The sequence below is a fragment of the Neomonachus schauinslandi genome, chromosome X (genome assembly GCF_002201575.2).
Source record: "Neomonachus schauinslandi chromosome X, ASM220157v2, whole genome shotgun sequence".
Lineage (NCBI taxonomy): Eukaryota > Metazoa > Chordata > Mammalia > Carnivora > Phocidae > Neomonachus > Neomonachus schauinslandi.
This window is the reverse complement of record NC_058419.1, coordinates 78,840,439-78,861,841: the sequence shown is the minus strand read 5'-3', so window position 1 is coordinate 78,861,841 and position 21,403 is coordinate 78,840,439. Positions and strand designations below refer to the sequence as shown.

The 21,403-nt window shown below is 40.1% G+C and overlaps 1 protein-coding gene across 1 annotated transcript in view; it reads left to right on the top strand.

The window, feature by feature from the left end:
- Nucleotides 1-21,403, top strand: part of KLF8 (Kruppel like factor 8) — a 138,660-nt gene that overhangs the window by 38,967 nt on the left and 78,290 nt on the right. Inside the window, exon 3 of the mRNA XM_021701423.1 lies at nucleotides 20,712-21,276. Within this exon, the coding sequence (XP_021557098.1) occupies nucleotides 20,712-21,276 (565 nt within the window). The remainder of the gene's footprint in view (nucleotides 1-20,711; nucleotides 21,277-21,403) is intronic.

Sequence of the window (21,403 nt, the reverse complement as noted above, 5' to 3'; positions counted from 1 at the left end):
TTCATTCCTTAGTCAGATGTTCTTTCACCTCCATGTATTTGTGGTCTTTTCAAAATTTTTTCTTGTGGTTGTCTTCAAGTTTCACAGGGTTGTGGTCTGACAATATGAATGGTATGATCAGAATCATTTTTTAGATGTTGAGCCCTGATTTATGACCCAGTATGTGATCTATTCTGGAGAATGCTCCATGTGTACCCAAAAAGAATGTGGGGTGCCTGCTGGCTCAATCAGTTAATTGTCTGACTCATTATTTCAGCTTAGATATTAACCTCAGGGTCATGAGTTCAAGACTGTGTGGGGCTCCATTCTGGGCATGGAGCCTACTTTAAAAAAAAAAATAAAAGAATGTGTATTATGCTGCTTTAAGATGAAATGTTCTGAATATATCTGTTACATTCATCTGGTCCAGTATGTCATTCAAAAGAAGTGTTTCCTGTTGATTTCCTGTTTAGATGATCTTTCCATTGCTATAAGTGAGGTGTTAAAGTCCCCTACTCTTATGAGTTTCTTTATGTTTGTTATTATTCATTTATATATTTGGGTGCTCAAAGCTGAGTGCATGAATATTTGCAATTGTTAGATCACCTGTCGGATATACCCCTTTATTATGATATAGTGCCCTTCTTCATCTCTATTTACAGTCTTTGGTTTAAAATCTGTCTGGGGAAACCTGGGTGGCTCAGTCAGTTAAGCATCTGCCTTTGGTTCAGGTTATAATCCCAAGGTTCTGGGATTGAGTCCCACAATGGGAGCCTGCATCTCCCTCTGCTTGCTGTTCCTCCTATTTGTGCTCTCTCACTCTCACAAATAAATAAATAAAATCTTTAAAAAAAATAAAATCTAATTTGTCTGATATAAGTATGGCTCTTCAGCTTTTTTAATTTTAAAAAGTATCTTTAAAATATTTATTTATTTATTTATTTTAGGGAGAGAGAGAGAAGGACAGTATTCAGGCATGCACAAGTGGAGAGGGAGGGTGGAGAATTCCCAAAGCAGACTCTCCACCCAGCCCAGAGCCTGACCTGGGGCTCGGTTTAACAAACCATAAGATCATGACCTGAGCTGAAACCACAACTCAACTGACTGAGTCACCCAAGCGCCCCTACTCCAGCCTTCTTTTGACATCCATTAATCTCTCACTGACATCCATGCTTTCACTTTCGATCTGCATGTGTCTTTCGGTCTAAAATGAGTCTCTTTTAGCCAGCATATAGATAGGTCCTGGTTTGTTTGTTTGTTTATCCATTCTGATACCCTATGTCTTTTGATTGAAGCATTTAGTCCATTTATATTCAGAGTGATTATTGATAGATATGTATTTATTACCATTGTATTACACATAAAGTCATTGCTTCTGGAAATTTTTTTCTGGTCCTTTCTAGTCTTTGTTGCTCTTGGTCTTTATTTCCCACTCAAAAATTCTCCTTTAATATTTCTTGCATGGAGGACATTAGGAGAAGGAAGGGATAAATGAAGGGGGTGGGGAATCAGAGGGGGAGATGAACCATGAGAGACTATGGACTCCAAGAAACAAACTGAGGGTTTTAGAAGGGAGGGGAGTGGGGTGATGGGTATTAAGGAGGGCATGTATTGCATGGAGCACTGGGTATTATATGCAAGCAATGAATCATGGAACACTACATCAAAAACTAATGATGTATTATATGGTGACTAACATAACATAATAAAATAAGATAAAATAAAACTAATGATGTGCTGTATGGTGACTAACAATTTTTTTAAAGGAATATATAAAACAAAAAAAAAATTCTTGAAGGGCTGGTTTAGTGTTCACGAATTCTTTTAGTTTTTGTTTGTCTGGGAAACTCTTTACCTCTCCTCTTCTAAATGACATCCTTGCTGGATAAAATATTGTTGGCTGCATATTCTTCCTATTCAGCAGGTTGAATATATCATGCTACTACCTTCTGGCTGGCCAAGTTTCTGTGGACAGATCTACTGTGAACCTGATTTTTTTTCCCTTGTAGTTTAGGGTTTTCTTTTCACTTGCGGTTTTCAGAATTTTTTCCTTATCTTTGTATTTTTCAAATTTTACTACCGTATGTCTTGCTGTTCTCCTGTTTTCTTTGATTTTGATGGGAGTTCTCTGTGCCTGCTGGACTTGGATGTCTGTTTTCTTCCCAGATTAGGGAAGTTTTCAGCTACAGTTTGTTCAAATAAACCTTTTGCCCCCTTTTCCCTTTCCTTCTTTTGATATTCCTCTGATGGGAATGTTATTATGCTTAATGGAGGCACTGACTTCCATACGTCTACTTTTGTGATCCTGTATTTTTCTCTCCCTTTTCTTTTTGGCTTCATTAGTTTCCATAATTTTATCTTCTATATCACATATTCCTTTCTCTACTTCTTCCATCCTTGTGATCATTACGTACAGTTGGTTTTGCAACTTGGTTATAGCACTTTTTATTTTGGCCTGACTAGTTTTTAGGTTTTTTATGTCTGAAGGAATTCCCTGGTGTTTCTATGCTCTTCTCAAGCCCAGCTAGTATTTTTGTGATTGTTGTTTTAAATTCTGGTTCAGGCATATTATTTATACCTGTTTTTATTAGATACCTGGCCAGACCTATTCTTGTTTTCTTTTGGGGTGAATTCCTCTGTCTTGGCATCTTGTCTAGGTCTCTGTCTTCTGTGTGTTATGAAAGCCTGTTATTTTTCCTGCAACTGAGAGTAATGGCTGTATTTTAAAAAGTTCCTCTACTGTCTAAGCCCTGGCACTTCAGGAAGTGTTTCTGGTATATGCTGAGTGTACTCTGCTGTTTTGTTTTGGCTACTGTTTCCCTCAGGTCAGTCCTCTGTAGAGTTTCTCCATACCTGCAGTGGGGAGTGTTTGGACCTTGTCCAGTATGTGGTGAGTTTTAACCAGGTGTGCTCTGGTCTGCTTGTTGAAAGAATCTAGATCCTATTTCCCCTAGAGGTGAAGCTTTGCAGCATCCGAGGGTCAGTAGACTTGGTGCATGTGGGGAGTTTGGTCTTCTGCAGGAGGGGCCCACTGCTGCTCTGGATTTCAGACATACTTGCCTTAGTTCAGCAGCACCTGCAGAGAGCTTAAGGGGCAGAGCTTGGTCTTAGTGGCTCAAATCTCCATTGTAGGTGATGTAATGCTTACTGAAGTCCATCAGTGCTGATGGGCAGGAGGAAAATCACATCAGCCGACTCTCTCATCCAGAGATGGGAGTTCATGTGTATCTATTCAGGAAGTCCTCACTGAAGAGCAAACAATCTGCACTTGTGTGTCCCAGGGACCCCCTCAGTTCCCTGCCTTCACCTTGTCTGTGTCCGATCCGTCTGCCCACCTGGCCATGCAGTGCTCTTGTGTTTTATTTCAGGCACACCAGCTAGATTTCAAAACTCCAAACTTTAGGGCCCTGGCATAGCAGAAACCCATCCTAATCCTCTGGGGGATGGTCTCACCACACTATGACGTGCTGGTTTGTCTGAGACGGGCAATTGCAGGAACTGCAGGGGCTTGGAGTTTATGGTAAAGTGCAGCAAAAAACTGGGTCCAGGTTAGCTACCCTCATCAGGTGTCTGTGCTCCTATGCTAATGAATGGGGCAGCTCAGTGGCATCTACATGCTCTTTTGTTCCTGGAGCAGAACCACCTCTACCAAATGCACTCTAAGAAGGGGAACTGTCTCTCCCAGTGCGACCCAGGGGATCCTCAGACCATGCTGTCTGCTCCCAACCTGTCTTCTTTCTCCACAGAAACACCTCTACAACCACCATGCTCCACCCAGTGATAGTGCAGACTTTGAAAATTTTAGTTTGAGCTCCACTGCTTGTAAATCTTGCAGTAATCAGCCCCTCTTCTTTTCCTCATCAATGGTTTTGGGGAAGTGTTTTTCTTGTGCAGTGTCCTGTGCTCTGTTCACTCTCCCTCTCTCTCTGTCTCCTCTCTCTGTGATCAGGGCTCCATCCCCTCCACCACACTAGTGATTCTTTTCTTCCTCAAATCATGTCTCTGCATCTCCTACCTTCCATGACATAGCCTCTTTTCTCCCTCGACTTGTGCAGTTTGTTCTCTCAGTCCTGAGATCAGTTTCTTGGGTGTTCAAAATGATCTGATATTTATCTAGCTGTATTCAAGGATCAGGCAAGCATAGGGTCCTACTACTACTCTGCCATCTTAACTCCACCCCTGGTATCTTTCTTATTAGCTCTTTAAATGTTAGGCAGAATTCACCCTTGAGTCCTCTGTTTCTGGATTTTTTTGCTTGGGAGTTTTTTGAATACTAATTTAATTTCTTTGCTGGTTATCGATCAGTTCATATTTTCTATTTCTTCCTCTTTCAGTCTTGGTAGTTTTAATGTTTCCTTGAATTTATTCATTTCTTCCAGGTTCTCCAATTTGTTGGCACATAGTTTTTCATAATATTCTCTCATGATGGTTTGTATTTCTGTGGTGATTTGTTGTTTCTCCTCTATCATTTGTGATTTTATTTGAGTTTTCTTTTTTTTCTTCATATGTCTGGCTAGAGATTCAATTGTATTGATTTTTTTTTTTCAAATAATCACCTCCAGGTTTCATCTATCTGTTTTATTTGTTTTCTGCTCTAATCTTTATTATTTCCTTCTTTCTCCCAGTTTCAGGTTTTGTTTGCTTTCCTTTTCCTAGCTTCTTAATGTGTAAGATCAGGTGTTGGCTTGAGATTTTTCTTGCTTTTTGAGGTAGGCCTGTATTGCTATAAACTTCCCTCTTAGAAGTGATTTGCTGCATCCCAAAAGCTTTGGACCATTCTGTTTTAATTATCTTATAGTTTTTAGTTTTTTCTTTGATTTCTTGGTTGACCCATTCATTGTTTAGTGACATATTATTTGATCTCCATATATTTGTGTTCTTTCCAAGTTTTTTCTTGTAATTGTCTTCTAGGTTCGTAACATTGTGGTCAGAAAAGTTGAGTGATATGTCTTTGATCTTCTTGGATTTGTTGAGGTTTGTTTTGTGGCTTATTATGTGTTCTATTCTGGATAATGTTCCTTCTGCATTTGAAAAGGATGTGTATTTTATTATTTTAGAATATATATTCTGAATATATCTGTTAAGTCCTTCTGTTCAAGTGTGTCATTCAAAGCCATTGTTTTCTTGTTGATTTTCTGTTTAGATGATCTGTCCATTGTTGTAAGTGGGGTGTTAAAGTCCCCTACAATTATTGTATTATTATCAATTAGCTCCTTTATGTTTGTTATTAATTTTTTTGTATATGGGTGCATAAATATTTACAATTGTTTTGTTATTGTTGGATTGTCCTCTTTATTATTGTGTAGTGTCCTTTTTTGTCTCTTGTTACAGTGTTTGTTTTAACATCTAGCTTCTCCAATATATTGGAGATTGTTACTATTGCTTTCTTTTGACATCCATATGCATGATAGATATTTCTCAGTCCCCTCACTTTCAATCTGCAGGTGTCTTTAGGTCTAAAATGAGTCTCCTATAGGCAGCATATAGATGGGTCTTTTTTTTTATCCATTCTATGACTTATATTTTTTTATTGGAGCATTTAGTCCATTTACATTCAATGCAGTCATTGATAGATTTGTGATTTATTGCCATTTTATTTGTTATGTGGTTATTCCTAAAGATTTTCTCTGATCCTTTTTTTTTTTCTCTTTCATGCTTTTCTGGATTTCTGTAGTGGTGTATTTGGATTTCTTTCTCTCTCTTCTTTGCATATTTATTACTGTTTTTTGCTGTATGGGTACCATTAAGTTTGTATATAACCATTTTTGCATATAGCAGTCTATATGAAGTTGATGGTTGTTTAAGTTTGAACCCATTTTTTACTCCTCTCCTCCCCATGTTTGAGGCAGATTTTGTCCCATTTTGCATCCTTTCTTTGGTGAGTTCCTTGACTTATTTTTTTACAGAAATACTAATTTTTACTGCTTTTGTGTTGCATACCTTCAGACAGTCACTTCTAGTGCCCTGCTGTGCAGTGTGCTTTGTTTCCCAGGGCCTGGCACATCTAGGAGTGTCTCCAGTGTGTTCTGTGTATGCACTGCGGTTTTGTCCTAGCTGCTTTATCCTTCAGACCAATAGTTCCAGAGGCTGTCTTTCCCGGTTGTGGGAAGTATTTGGCCCCGGGGATAAATGTAGCATATTTTAACTAGGTGTACTCTGGTCTGCTTGTGAAATGAGAGCTGTCATCACCACAACTGGAACCAAGGCTCTGCAAATCTCCTGACGTGGGGGACACATTATGAGCAAGGGTTTGTGCCAGGCTTCTAGGGAAGGGACATTTACATTGCTGGGACTGAGGCAAGCAAGACTTGGAGGGGACATTTTCTGGAGCATGAGGCCTTAGTGTAAACAAGTTAGTCAGTGAGCATTGGTGCTGGGCTTGTTCTTGCAGGTGGCCCTGTACTTAAGGTTGAGGAGCAGGTGTGGGAAATGGCTCCAGCCACTTCCTTTGTTCCCAGAGAGTCTCTCCATGAATGTTGCCTCTGTGGAATGCACTCCAAAAATGAGCAGATAACCTCCTTACTCTGTGCCTGAGGTGCTCTTCAGATCACTGTTTCCATACTCTATTTCCACAAGTTGTTTCCCTGCCTTCTCTCCAAGAGCAATACAATGCAATCCAGACCATTGACCTTTAAAATCCAAGGCATTGGGGCGCCTGGGTGGCTCAGTCGTTAAGCATCTGCCTTCAGCTCAGGTCATGATCCCAGGGTCCTGGGATCAAGCCCCACATCAGGGCTCCCTGCTCAGCGGGCAGCCTGCTTCTCCCTCTTCCACTCCCCCTGCTTATGTTCGTTCCCTCTCTCACTGTGTCTCTCTGTCAAATAAATAAATAAAATCTTTAAAAAATAAAAATAAATAAAAATAAATAAATAAAATCCAAGGCATTAAGTCCCACTGATGGTCAGAAGTCACAAAATTCGTGTAGTGACAGGGAAAGGACTTTAGGGCAGCCAACCAGACTGAAACCTGGAGCAGCCAGGCTGCACGTGTGAACTGGGGAAAGCTGGCGGTTTTAGAAGGACAAAGGGCAGAGACGTGCCCTGACCTGGAGGTGAGGATTGGGAGTGCTGCTGAGGGACGCACAACAGAGGACACTGCAGTTTGTAGCAGCACAGACAGAAATGGAGACAGTGTGGCCTGGAGAGTTCACTGAAGAACAGATTGCAATCTCTCAGCTCTGAGGCAGAGGATTAGAAACGATCTCTTGTGCTCTGACTCTCAGAAGAGATGCATAAAGCAGCCAGGGAAAGCCACCAGAGAACAAAAGCTGAAAAAAAAAAACGGTTTTTACTGAGCCCATCCCCCCACAGGGGACAGGGCAACTCTGACCAAACAGGATTGCTTGTGTAACAGCATGGCAGGCCTCTCCCCCAGAAAACGGGCTCGGAGAACAAGAGGCCGACAACCCTAACCTCCTAATAAAACAGGTACATCTTGCTTGGGTTGTGGTCAATAATTTGGACACTGTACAGTCCCTCAACCAACCCTCAACACAATGACTAGGAGAGGGAACCCCCAAAATAGGAAAGACTCAGAGACTATGACTTCTGCTACAGATTTACAAATGGATTCAGATATAATCAAGATGTCGGAAATAGAATTCAGGCTAGCAATTGTGAAGATGATAGCTGCAATGGAGAAATCAATTAATGGCAACATAGAGTCTCTAAGGGCAGAAATGAAAGCTGAACTGGCAGAACTTAAAAATCCTATAAGCGAGAGCATAGGAGGAGAGAGGAAAGATGGCAGAGGAGTAGGGATCCATTTCAACTGATCCCTGGAATTGAGCTAGATATCTACCAGACCACTCTGAGCACCCACGAAACCAGCCTGAGATGTAGGAAAATCTGGATCTCTACAAACAGAATATTGCAGGTCGTTGGTTTTGAGGTAAGAAGTGGGGAGCCCTTATTCTGCGGGCAGATATCGGAGGATAAATGGCAGTGGAAGGGTGCCTGGCCGTGGGGATCCTGCATGGCCGGTGAGTGACAACCTTGCGCACTGGGGATGGGGCACTGACTCGCAGACCGGTAGCAGCAGAGAAATGACTTTAGGCCAGCCCCTGGGGCAGAAATTCAGACCAGCGGAGTCATGCGTGTGAATTGGGAGTGGCTGCCAGTTTTAGAAGCACAAAGGGAAGATATGTGCCCCAACCTGGAGGAAGAACTGGGAGCACTGTGGAAGGGCACACAACCCAGGACACTACAGTTTATACCAGCACAGACAGAAACGGAGACAGTGTGGCCTGGAGAGCTCACTGAAGAACAGACTGCGGTCTCTCTGATCTGAAGCAGAGGGCTGGAAACGGTCTCTTCTGCTCTGACTCGCAGAGGAGACGTAGAAAACCACCAGGGAAAGCCGCCAGAGAACAAAAACTGATTCCTGCTGAGCACATCCCCTGCCACAGGGGTACAAGGCAACTCCGCCAGAACAGGGTTGTGTGAGTAACAGTGTGGCAGACCCCTCCCCCAGAATACAGGCTGGGAAAACAAGAGGCCAGCAACCCTAAGGTCCCAAGAAAACAGGTGCATCTTGCTTGGGTTCTGGTCAATAATTTCGACTCTATACATTCTCTCAAACACCCATCCACAGAATGACTACGAGGACGAGACCCCAAAATAAAAAAGACTCAGAGATTATGACTTATGCTTCAGATTTACAAATGGATGCAGATATAACCAAGATGTCGGAGATGGAATTCAGGCTAGCAATTGTGAAGACAATGGCTAGAATGGAGAAATCAATTAATGGCAATATAGAGTCTATAATGGCAGAAATGAAAGCTGAATTAAGCAGAACTTAAAAATGCTATCAATGAGATCCAATTTAACCTAGATAATCTAACAGCTAGGGTAAGTGAGGCAGAAGAAGGAATTAGCGACCTGGAAGAAAATTTAATAGATAAAAAGGGAAAAGAGGAGGCCAGGGAGAAACAACTCAGAATCCATGAAAATAGAATCAAAGAAATAAGTGACACCATGAAGCGTTCCTATGTCAGAATAATTGGAATCCCAGAGGGAGTGGAGAGAGAGAGAGGACTAGAAGATGTATTTGAGCAAATTGTAGCTGAGAACTTCCCCAATCTGGGGAATGAAACAAACATTCGCGTCCTAGAGGCAGAGAGGACCCCTCCCAATATCAAGGGAAACAGGCCAACACCACGGCATGTAATACTAAAACTTGCAAATCTTGGAACCAAGGAAACCATCTTAAGGGCAGTTAGGGGGAAGAGATTCCTTACGTAGAGAGGGAGGAACATCAGAATTATGTCAGACCTATCCACAGAGACCTGGCAAGCCAGAAAGAGCTGGCGAGACATATTCAGGATACCAAACGAGAAGAACATGCAGCCAAGAATACTTTATCGGGCAAGTCTGTCATTTAGAATGGATGGAGAGATGCAGAGCTTCCACGACTGGCAGAAACTGAAAGAATATGTGACCACTAAGCCAGCCCTGCAAGAAATATTAAGGGGGGGTTCTATAAAAGAAGACCCCAAGAGTGATATACAACAGAACGTTACAGGGACAATCTATAAAAACAACGTTTTCACAGGCAACATGATGACAATTAATTCATACCTTTCAATAATCACTCTCAATGTGAAAGGCTTAAATGCTCCCATAAAACGGCACAGGGTTGCAGTTCGGATAAAAAGACAGGACCCATCCATATGCTGTCTAAAAGAGAATTATTTTGAACCTAAAGATGCATCCAGACTGAAATTTCTCAATCATGAGAAAAAATTAGGCAGAAATTCAAACACTAGGAAGCTGAAGACCACTCTGCTCAAGAATGTTAGGGTCAACCAGGAAATCAAAGAAGAACTTAAACAATTCATAAAATAAATGAGAACAAAAACACATTGGTCCAAAACCTATGGAATACTGCAAAGGCGGTCCTAAGGGGGAAATACAGAGCCATCCAAGCCTCACTCAAAAAAATAGAAAAATTCCGAATTCACCAGCTAACTCTACACCTTAAAGAACTAGAGAAAAAGGAACAAAGAATGCCTCAGCCACGCATTAGAAGAGAAATAATTAAGATTAGAGCAGAGATCAATGAATTAGAAACCAGAAACACAGTAGATCAGATCAACGAAACTAGAAGTTGGTTCTTTGAAAGAATTAATAAGATCGATAAACCACTGGCCAGACTTATCCAAAAGAAAAGAGAAATGACACAAATTAATAAAATTATGAATGAAAGGGGAGAGATCATGACTAACACCAAGGAAATAGAAAAAATTATTAGAAATTATTATCAACAACTGTATGCCAAGAAAGTGAGCAGTCTGGATGAAATGGAGGCCTTCCTGGAAACCTGTAAACAGCCAAGACTGAAACAGGAAGAAATTGACAACCTGAATAGACCAATAACCAGTAAAGAGATTGAAGCAGTGATTAAAAACCTCCCAAAAAACAAGAGTCCAGAGCCTGATGGATTCCCTGGGGAATTCTACCAAACATTCAAAGAAGAAAAAATACCTATTCTACTGAAGCTGTTTCAAAAAATAGAAACAGAAGGAAAACTTCCAAACTCATTCTATGAGGCCAGCATTAGCTTAAACCCCAAACCAGTCAAGGACCACATCAGAAAGGAGAATTTGAGACTGATATCCCTGATGAATATGGATTCCAAAATCCTCAACAAAGTCCTAGCTAATAGGATCAAACAATACATTCAAAGGATCATCCACACGATCAAGTGGGATTTATACTCAGGATACAAGGGTGGTTCAACATTCGCAAATCAATCAATGTGATAGAACACATTAATAAGAGGAGGGAGAAGAACCATTTGATCCTCTCAATTGATGCAGAAAAAGCATTTGACAAAATACAACATCCTTTGCTGATTAAAACTCTTCAGAGTATAGGGATAGAGGAAACATTCCTCAAGTTCATAAAATCCATGTATGAAAAACCCACAGCGAATATCATCCTCAATGGGGAAAAGCTGAGAGCCTTTCCCTTCAGATCAGGAACATGTCAAGGATGCCCACTCTTGCCACTACTGTTCAACATAATACTAGAAGTCCTAGCAACAGCAATCAGACAACAAAAAGAAATAAAAGGTATTCAAATTGGCAGAGAAGAAGTCAAACTCTCTCTTTTCACAGATGACATGATACTTTATGTGTAAAACCCAAAAGACTCCACCCCCAAATTTCTAGAACTCATCCAGCAGTTCAGTAATGTGGCAGGATACAAAATCAATGCACAGAAATCAGTTGCTTTCTTAAACACTAACAATGCAACTGTAGAAAGAGAAATTAGAGAAATGATTCCATTTACAATAGCACCAAAAACCGTAAGATACCTCAGAATAAACCTAACCAAAGAGGTAAAGGATCTTTACTCTAGGAACTACAGAACACTCATGCAAGAAATTGAAGAAGACACAAAGAGATGGAAAAACATTCCATCCTCATGGACTGTAACAATAAACATTGTTAAAATGTCTATGCTACCCAGAGCAATCTATACCTTCAATGCCATCCCGTTCAAAATTCCAATGACATTTTTCAAAGTGGTGGAACCAACGATCCTAAAATTTGTATGGAATCAGAAAAGACCCCAAATCACCAAGGAAATGTTGAAAAACAAAAACAAAGCTAGGGGCATCATGTTGCCTGATTTCAACCTATATTACAAAGCTGTGATTCCCAAGACAGCATGGTACTGCGACAAAAACAGATATATAGACCAATGCAACAGAATAGAGAGCCCAGGTATGGACCCTCAACTCTATGGTCAAATAATCTTCGAAAAAGCAGGAAAAAACATGCAATGGAAAAAAGACAGTCTCTTCAATAAATGGTGCTGGGAAAATTGGACAGCCACATGCAGAAGAATGAAACTCGACCATTCTCTAACACCATTCACAAAGATAAACTCAAAGTGGGTGAAAGACCTCAATGTGAGACAGGAATCCATCAAAATCCTAGAGGGGAACATAGGCAGTAGCTTTTTCCGCATTGGCCACAGAAACTCCTTTCAAGATACATTTCCAAAAGCTAGTGAAGCAAAAGCAAAAATGAACTTTTGGGACTTCATCAAGATAAAAAGCTTCTGAACAGCAAAGGAAACAGTCAACAAAAAAAGAGGCAAACCATAGAATGGGAGAAGATATTTGCAAGTGACACTACAGATAAAGGGCTGGTATCCAAGATCTATAAAGAACTTCTCAAACTCAACACCCAAAACCACATAAGTCAAGAAATGCGCAGAAGACATGAACAGACACTTCTCCGAAGAACTCATACAAATGGCTAACAAACACATGAAAAAAATGCTCATCATCATTAGCCATCAGGGAAATTAAAATCAAAACTACACTGAGACACCACCTTACACGAGTTAGAATGGCAAAAATGGACAGGGAAAGAAACAACAAATGTTGGAGAGATTGTGGAGAAAGGGGAACCCTCTTACACTGTTGGTGGGAATGCAAGTTGGCATAGCCACTTTGGAAAACAGTATGGAAGTTCCTCAAAAATTTAAAAATAGAGTTACCTTATGACCCAGGATTGCACTTGTGGGTATTTACACCAAAGACACAGATGTAGTGAAAAGAAGGGCCATAAGCACCCCAATGTTCATAGCAGCAATGTCCGCAATAGCCAAACTGTGGAAAGAGCGGAGATGCCCTTCAACAGAAGAATGGATAAAGAAGATGTGGTCCATATATACAATGGAATATTACTCAGCCATCAGAAAGGATGAATACCCAACTTTTGCATCAATGTGGATGGGACTGGAGGAGATTATGCTAAGTGAAATAAGTCAAGCAGAGATAGTCAATTATCATATTGTTTCACTTTTTTGTGGAATATAAGGAATAGCATGGAGGACATTATCAGATGGAAGGGGAAAATGGGGGGGGAATGGAGGGAGAGATGAACCATGAGAGACTATGGACTCTGAGTCAAACAGGATTTTAGAGGGGAGGGGGCAGGGGGGATGGGTTAGCCCGGTGATGCGGATTAAGGAGAGCACGTACTGCAGGGAGCCCTGGGTTTATACGAAAACAATGGATCATGGATCACCACATCAAAAACTAATGATATATTGTATGGTGACTAACATAACATAATAACATTTAAAAAAAATAAAATAAAGAATATCATTACTTGGAAAAATAAAAGAAAGGTTAAAAAAATGCTATCAATGAGATACAAGCTAGATAATCTAACAGCTAGAGTAAGTGAGGCAGAAGAATGAATTAGTGATCTAGAAGACCAATTCAGAGACAAGAAGAAAAAAGAAGCCAGGGAAAAACAACTCAAAATCTATGAAAATAGAATCAGAAAATAAGTGACACTATGAAGCATTCCAGTGTCAGAATTGTTGGGATCCCTGAGTGGGTGGAGAGAGAGAGAGGACTAGAAAATATATTTGAGCAAATCGTAGCTGAGAACTTCCCTAATCTGGGGAATGAAACAAACATTCATGTCCTAGAGGCAAGGAGTACACCTCCCAAGATCAAGGAAAACAGGCGAATGCCCCAACATGTAATAATAAAACTCACAAACCTTAGAACCAAGGAATATATCTTTTTTTTTTGCTTTTATTTTATTATGTTATGTTTGTCACCATACAATACATCATTAGTTTTTTATGTGGTAATCCATGATTCATTGTTTTTGTGTAACACCCAGTGCTCCAAGCAATACATGCCCTCCTTAATACCCATCACTCCACTCCTCTCCCCTCTAAAACCCTCAGTTTGTTTCTTGGAGTCCATAGTTTCTCAAGGTTCATCTCTCCCTCTGACTTCCCCCCTTCATTTTTCCCTTCCTTCTCCTAATGTCCTCCATGCTATTCCTTTTGTTCCATAAATAAGTGAAACGATACGATAATTGACTTTCTCGGCTTGACCTATTTCACTGAGCATAATCTCTTCCAGTCCCATCCATGTTGATGTAAAAGTTGGGTATTCATCCCTTCTGATGGCTGAGTAATATTCCATTGTATATATGGACCACATCTTCTTTATCCATTCATCTGTTGAAGGGCATCTCAGCTCTTTCCACAGATTGGCTATTGCGGACATTGCTGCTATGAACATTGGGGTGCATATGGCCCTTCATTTCACTACATCTATATCTTTGTGGTAAACTCCCAGGAGTGCAATTGCTGGGTTATAAGGTAACACTATTTTTAATTTTTTGAGGAACATCTACACTGTTTTCCAAAGTCACTGTACCAACTTGTATTCCCACCAACAGTGTAAGAGGGTTCTCCTTCCTCCACAACCTCTCCAACATTTGTTGATTCCAAGGAAAACATCTTAAGGCATTTAAGAGGAAGAGATTCTTTACGTACGGAGGGAGGAACATCAGAATTATGTCAGACCTATCCACAGAGCCCTGGCAAGTCAGAAAGGGCTGGCAAGACATATTCAGAGTAGTAAATGAGAAGATCATGCAACCAAGAATACTTTAACTGGCAAGGCTGTCATTTAGAATGGATGGAGAGATGCAGACCTTCCAAGACTGGCAGAAACTGAAAGAATAGGTGACTACTAAGCCAGCCCTGAATGAAATATTAAGGGGGCTCCTATAAAAGAAGAAAGACCACAAGAGAGATAAAGAAGAGAAATTTACAGAGACAATCTATAGAAAGAACGTCTTCACAGGCAACATGATGACAATAAATTCATATCTTTCAATAATCACTCTCAATGTGAATGGCCTAAATACTCCCATAAAACGGCATAGGTTTGCAGACTGGACCCATCCATGTGCTGTCTACAAGAGACTCATTTTGAACCTAAAGATGCATTCAGAGTGAAAGTGAAGGGATGAATGTCCATCTTCCATGCCAAAAAAACTCAAAAGAAAGCTGGGGTAGCAATTCTTATATCAGACAAGTTATATTTTAAGCGAATGACTGTATAGAGATACAGAAGGTCACAATATCATTTTTAAAGTGTCTATCCAAGAAGAAGATCTAACAATTGTAAATATCTACCCCCCAGGCACCTGTGTGCCTCAGTCGTTAAGCGTCTGCCTTCAGGTCAGGTCGTGGTCCCAGGGTCCTGGGATTGAGCCCCACATTGGGCTCCCTGCTCGGTGGGAAGGCTGCTTCTCCCTCTCCCTCTGATATTCCCCCTGCTTGTGTTTCCTCTCTCATTGTGCCTCTCTGTCAAATAAATAAATAAATAAAATCTTTACAAAATATATATCTATGCCCCCAGCATGGGAGCAGCAAACTACATAAGCCAACTGTTAACCAAGATAGTCATATTGATAATAATACATTAATTATAGGAGACCTCAAATCTCCACTCTCAACAATACATAGATCATCTAAGCAGAAAATCAACAAAGAAACAAGATCTTTGAATGACACACTGGACCAGATGGTCCTCATAGATATATAGAGAACATTCCACCCTAAAACAACAGAATACTCATTCTTCTCAAGCGCACACAGAACATTCTCCAGAATAGACCACGTGCTGGGTCAGAAATCAGGTCTCAACTGATACTAAAAGACTGAGATTATTCCCTGCGTATTCTCAGACCATAATGCTTTAAAACTGGAACTCAATCCCAAGAAAAAATTTGGCAGAAATTCAAACACTTGGAAGCTAAAGACCACCCTGCTCAAGAATGTTTGGGTCAACCAGGAAGTCAAAGAACTTAAACAATTCATGGAATCCAATGAGAACAAAAACACATCGGTCCAAAACATATGGGATACTGCAAAGGCAGTCCCAAGGGGGAAATACAGAGCCATCCAAGCCTCACTCAAAAAAATAGAAAAATCTCGAATTCACCAACTAACTCTACACCTTAAAGAACTAGAGAAAAAGCAACAAACGACGCCTAAGCCATGCATTAGAAAAGAAATAATTAAAATTAGAGCAGAAATCAATGAATTAGAAGCCAGAAACACAGTAGATCAGATCAACGAAATTAGAAGTTGGTTCTTTGAAAGAATTAATAAGATTGATAAACCACTGGCCAGACTTCTCCAAAAGAAACAAGAAAGGACCCAAATTCATAAAATTATAAATGAAAAAGGAGAGATCATGACTAACACCAAGGAAATAGAAACAATTATTAGAAATTATTATCAACAACTGTATGCCAATAAACTGAGCAATCTGGATGAAATGGAGGCCTTCCTGGAAACCTATAAGCTGCCAAGACTGAAACAGGAAGAAATTGACAACCTGAATAGGCCAATAACCAGTAATGAGATTGAAGCAGTGATTAAAAACCTCCCAAAAAACAAGAGTCCAGGGCCTGATGGATTCCCTGGGGAATTCTACCAAACATTCAAAGAAGAAATAATACCTATTCTACTGAAGCTGTTTCAAAAAATAGAAACAGAAGGAAAACTTCCAAACTCATTCTATGAGGCCAGCATTACCTTAATCCCCAAACAAGGCAAAGACCCCATCAAGAAGAATTTCAGACCGATATCTCTTATGAATATGGATTCCAAAATTCTCAACAAAATTCTAGCTAACAGGATCCAACAATACATTCAAAGGATCACCCACCACGACTAAGTAGGTTTTATCCCCGGGATGCAAGGGTGGTTAAGCATTTGCAAATTAATCAATGTGATAGAACACATTAATAAGAGGAGAGAAGAACTATATGGTCCTCTCAATGGATGCAGAATAAGCATTTGACAAAATATAGCATCCTTTCCTGATTAAAACTCCTCAGAGTATAGGGATACAGGGATCATTCTTCAAGTTCATAAAATCCATCTATGCAAAACCCACAGCGAATATCATCCTCAATGGGGAAAAGCTGAGAGCCTTTCCCTTCAGATTAGGAACACGTTGTTGGGCCACGGTGGCTCATTCATTAAGCGTCTGCCTCCGGCTCAGGTCATGGTCCCAGGGTCCTGGGATTGAGCCCCACATCGGGCTCCCTGCTCTGTGGGAATCCTCTTCTACCTCTCACACTTCCCCTGCTTGTGTTCCCTCTTTTGCTGTGTCTCTCTCTGTCAAATAAATAGATGAAATCGTTAAAAAAAAAAAATCAGGAACATGTCAAGGATACCCCCTCTCGCCACTATTCTTCAACATATTACTAGAATTCCTACAACAGCAATCAGACAACAAAAAGAAATAAAAGGTATTCACGTTCACAAAGAAGAAGTCAAACTCTGTCACTTTGCAGATGACATGATACTTTATGTGGAAAATCCAAAAGACCACCTTCAAATTTCTAGAACTCATTCAGCAATTCAGTAATGTGGCAGGATACAAAATCAATGCACAGAAATCAGTTGATTTCTTATACACTAGCAATGCAACTCTAGAAAGAGAATTTAGAGAAGCGATTCCATTTATAGTAGAACCAAAAACCATAGATATCTCAGAATAAACCTAACCAAAGAGGTAAAGAATCTATACTCTAGGAACTACAGAACACTCATGAAAGAAATGGAAGAAGGCACAAAAAGATGGAAAAAGATTCCATGCTCATGGATCAGAAGAATAAACATTGTTAAAATGTCTATGCTACCCAGAGCAATCTATACCTTCAATGCCATCCCAATGAAAATACCAATGGCATTTTTCAAATTCCCATAACAAACGATCCTAAAATTTGTATGGAATCACAAAAAAACCCTAATCGCCAAAGAGATGTTGAGAAAGAAAAACAAAGCTAGGGGCTTCACTTTTCCAGGTTTCAAGCCATATTACAAAGCTGTGATCACCAAGACAACATGGTACTTGCACAAAAACAGACATATAGACCAATGGAACAGAATAGAGAGCCAAGATATGGACCCTGAACTCTATGGTTAAATAATCTTCTACAAAGCAGGAAAAAACATGCAATGGAAAAAAGACAGTCTCTTCAATAAATGGTGCTGGGGAAATTGGACAGCTATATATAGAAGAATGAAACTCGACCATTCTCTAATGCCATACACAAAGATAAACTCAAAATGGATGACTTTCATCCTCAATGTGAGACAGGAATCCATCCAAATCCTAGAGGAGAACATAGTCAGTAACCTCTTCGACATTGGCCACAGTAACTTCTTTCAAGATACATCTCCAAAAGCTAGTGAAGCAAAAGCAAAAATGAACTTTTGGGGCTTCATCAAGATCAAAAGCTTCTGCACAGCAAAGGAAACAGTCAACAAAACAAAGAGGCAACCCACGGAATGGGAGAAGGTATCTGCAAATGACACTACAGATAAAGTGCTGGTATCCAAGATCTATAAAGAACTTCTCAAACTCAATACCCAAAAAACAAATAATTAAGTCAAAAAGTGGGCAGAAGACATGAACAGACACTTCTCCAAAGAAGACATACAAATGGCTAACAGACACATGAAAAAATATTCATCACCTTTAGCCATCAGGGAAATTCAAATCAAAACCACACTGAGATACCACCTTATACCAGTTAGAATGGCAAAAATTGACAAGGCAAAAATCAACAAATGTTGGAGAGGTTGTGGAGAAAGGAGAACCCTTTTACACTGTTGGTGGGAATGCAAGTTTGTACAGCCACTTTGGAAACCAGTGTGGAGGTTCCTCAAAATTTAAAAATATGGCTACCCTATGACCCAGCAATTGCACTCCTGGGTATTTACCCCAAAGACACAGATGTAGTGAAAAGAAGGGCCACATGCATCCCAGTGTTCATAGCAGCAATGTCCGCAATAGCCAAACTGTGGAAAGAGCCAAGATGCCCTTCAACAGATGAATGGATAAAGAAGATGTGGTCCATATATACAATGGAATATTACTCAGCCATCAGAAAGGATGAATACCCAGCTTTTACATCAACATGGATGGGACTGGAGGAGATTATGCTAAGTGAAATAAGTCAAGCAGAGAAAGTCAATTATCATCTGGTTTCACTTATTTGTGGAACATAAGGAATAGCATGGAGGACATTAGAAGGAAGGGAAAAATGAAGGGGCAGAAATTGGATGGGGTGACGAACCATGAGAGACTATAGACTCTGAGAAACAAACTGAGGGTTTTAGAGGGGAGCAGGGTGGGGTGTGTGTTAGCCCTGTGATGGGTATTAAGGAGGGCACATACTGCACGGAGGTCTGGGTGTTATACCAAAATAATGAATCATGGATCACTACATCACAAACTCATGGTGTATTGTATGGTGACTCTCATAACATAATCAAATTAAATTAAATTAAATGATAAAAAAAGTCACAAAATTCAGCCTTTCCCACTTTCCAAGACAATTGCTATATGTGCACTGCCTCTGTGTCTGTCTCTCACCCTCCTCCATGAGTGTGCTTCCCTCTGTACTGCAGCAGCCATAATCCATTTCTCTTCCAAACCACATCTCCACTCTTCCTACCTTCTTTGATGCGGCCTCTTCTCTACCTTTAGTTGTGGATTTTGTTCTGCTAGTCTTCTGGTCAGTTTCTGGAGTATTTAGGATGATTTGATAGTTATTTGGTTGTATCCGTGGCACAAGGAGAGCCTAGGGTCCTCCTACTCCCACCGTATTCCGACAACCTATATCAAACCTATAAACATTAACAATAATTCTTTTATATCATCCAATATCCAGTCAATATTCAAATTTTTTCCATTTGTCTCATAAATGTGTCATCAATATTTTCCCTCTTGCTTTCTTTATGGTCCCTGAATGCACTTATTTCTCCTTCAATCTATCCTTCATTGAGGAGCTAGTTAATTCCCACCAATATAGCTCTGCACATGTCACTCCCCTCCTTGAAATAGTTATATTTTATAGCCCAGCCTTTCCTCAAACTCAACTTTCCATCATATTCCTAATATGCAAAATAAAAGATAGTTTTATTTTTTGTAAGTGATGTATTATTGAACATCTATCATAATTCAAATCTCCTATAACCCAAATCTAATTGTGATAGTGAATGAAGTCTTGTTTTGTTAACTGGCTAAAGTAGCACCACTATTTCCAAGACCATCTTCAAGGTCCCGGGTTTTACTTGGCAATGGCATACACAGTTCACAATATCATTAACCTTTACATTAATGGAATTTTTAAGAAGTTTTTAAGTAGGTTGAGGTTTTAAAAATGTATGTTACCTGTAAAGTGATCATTTAATTCATACTTTTTATTTTAAAACTTGGATATTTTGGTTTTGCATATAATACAACTAACAATACTGCATCATTATTCCCTAAGCATATGTCTGTTGTTATATCTCTACATACAGGAATATCTCTTAGCCCTTCTTTGCCTAAAGAATTCTTATCAATTCTCTAAGATCCATATATAATAGCTCTGTCTCCTTGAAGCCTTATCTCATCTTGTTTAGACAGAATTAATTATTCCCTTTTCTTTTTCTAAAATGCCTTGCTTATATGTCTGCTGCATCACTTATTATGGTATGACTTTTATGCTATTCACATTATTATATCATTGTAGTTAGTATGTTAGTATGCACTTCATGGGTAGACCCTTAATTTGCCCTATCTGAGCTTAGCACAGTACTTACAGTTGATATTCAGAAAATGTTGACTTTAAGTAATCCTGTGGGGTTATTATAAAGATTAAATGTAATCATTTGTGTCAGTTGCCTGATACAGTGCCTAGTAAGTGTTCAGTAAAGTTTCTCTTCTTTCTTCCTCATACTTCTGCCTCATTTCTCTCAACTCCCTATATATTCTGTCCATGAGAAGAAAATACAGATTTCTTGCTTTAATGGTTCACATGTCTCTTCTTCAGGGTACTGACTATTTTCCACCTTTCATTCATTTGTTTATTTAAGGTCACTGGCTCTATTCACATCAGAGATCCTCCTAAGTCAGCAAACAGTGGGAAGATGACATCTCCACCATTCCTGGATGCCAATCCTATGGAGAACCCAGCTCTAATTAGTGACATCAAGATTGATCCCCCAGAAGAACTTCTGGCTAATGATTTCAACCTGCCCCAGATGGAACCAGTCGACCTCTCTTTTCACAAGCCCAAGTCTCCTCTACAGCATGCCAGCCTGCTGCAAGCTCCAGTACATCCTCCCAAGCCACAGCCTGCTCTCCAGACACGTGTAGTGTCCACGTCAACATCTGACACAGGCACATCAGCAGATATCCCTACTGTTCTGAATCCAAGCTCTATCCTGGCCTCCTCTCAGGGCACTGGTGGCCAGCAGATCTTACATGTGATTCACACCATTTCCTCAGTCAGGCTGCCAAATAAGTTGGGTGGCCTGAAGACATTCCCAGTGGTGGTACAGTCACTGCCCATGGTGTATACTACTTTGCCTGCAGATGGGGGCCCTGCAGCCATTACAATCCCACTCATTGTAGGAGATGGTAAAAATTCTGGATCAGGTAAGCATCAGTGTGCCTCTTTCCTGGACCTTACCTTCCTCCATCTATTCTCTTTTGGAATTGTCCTATCTCCTATCTCTTTTCACCCCTTCTAATTATTCTTGCACACAGCTTCAACAATAATTAT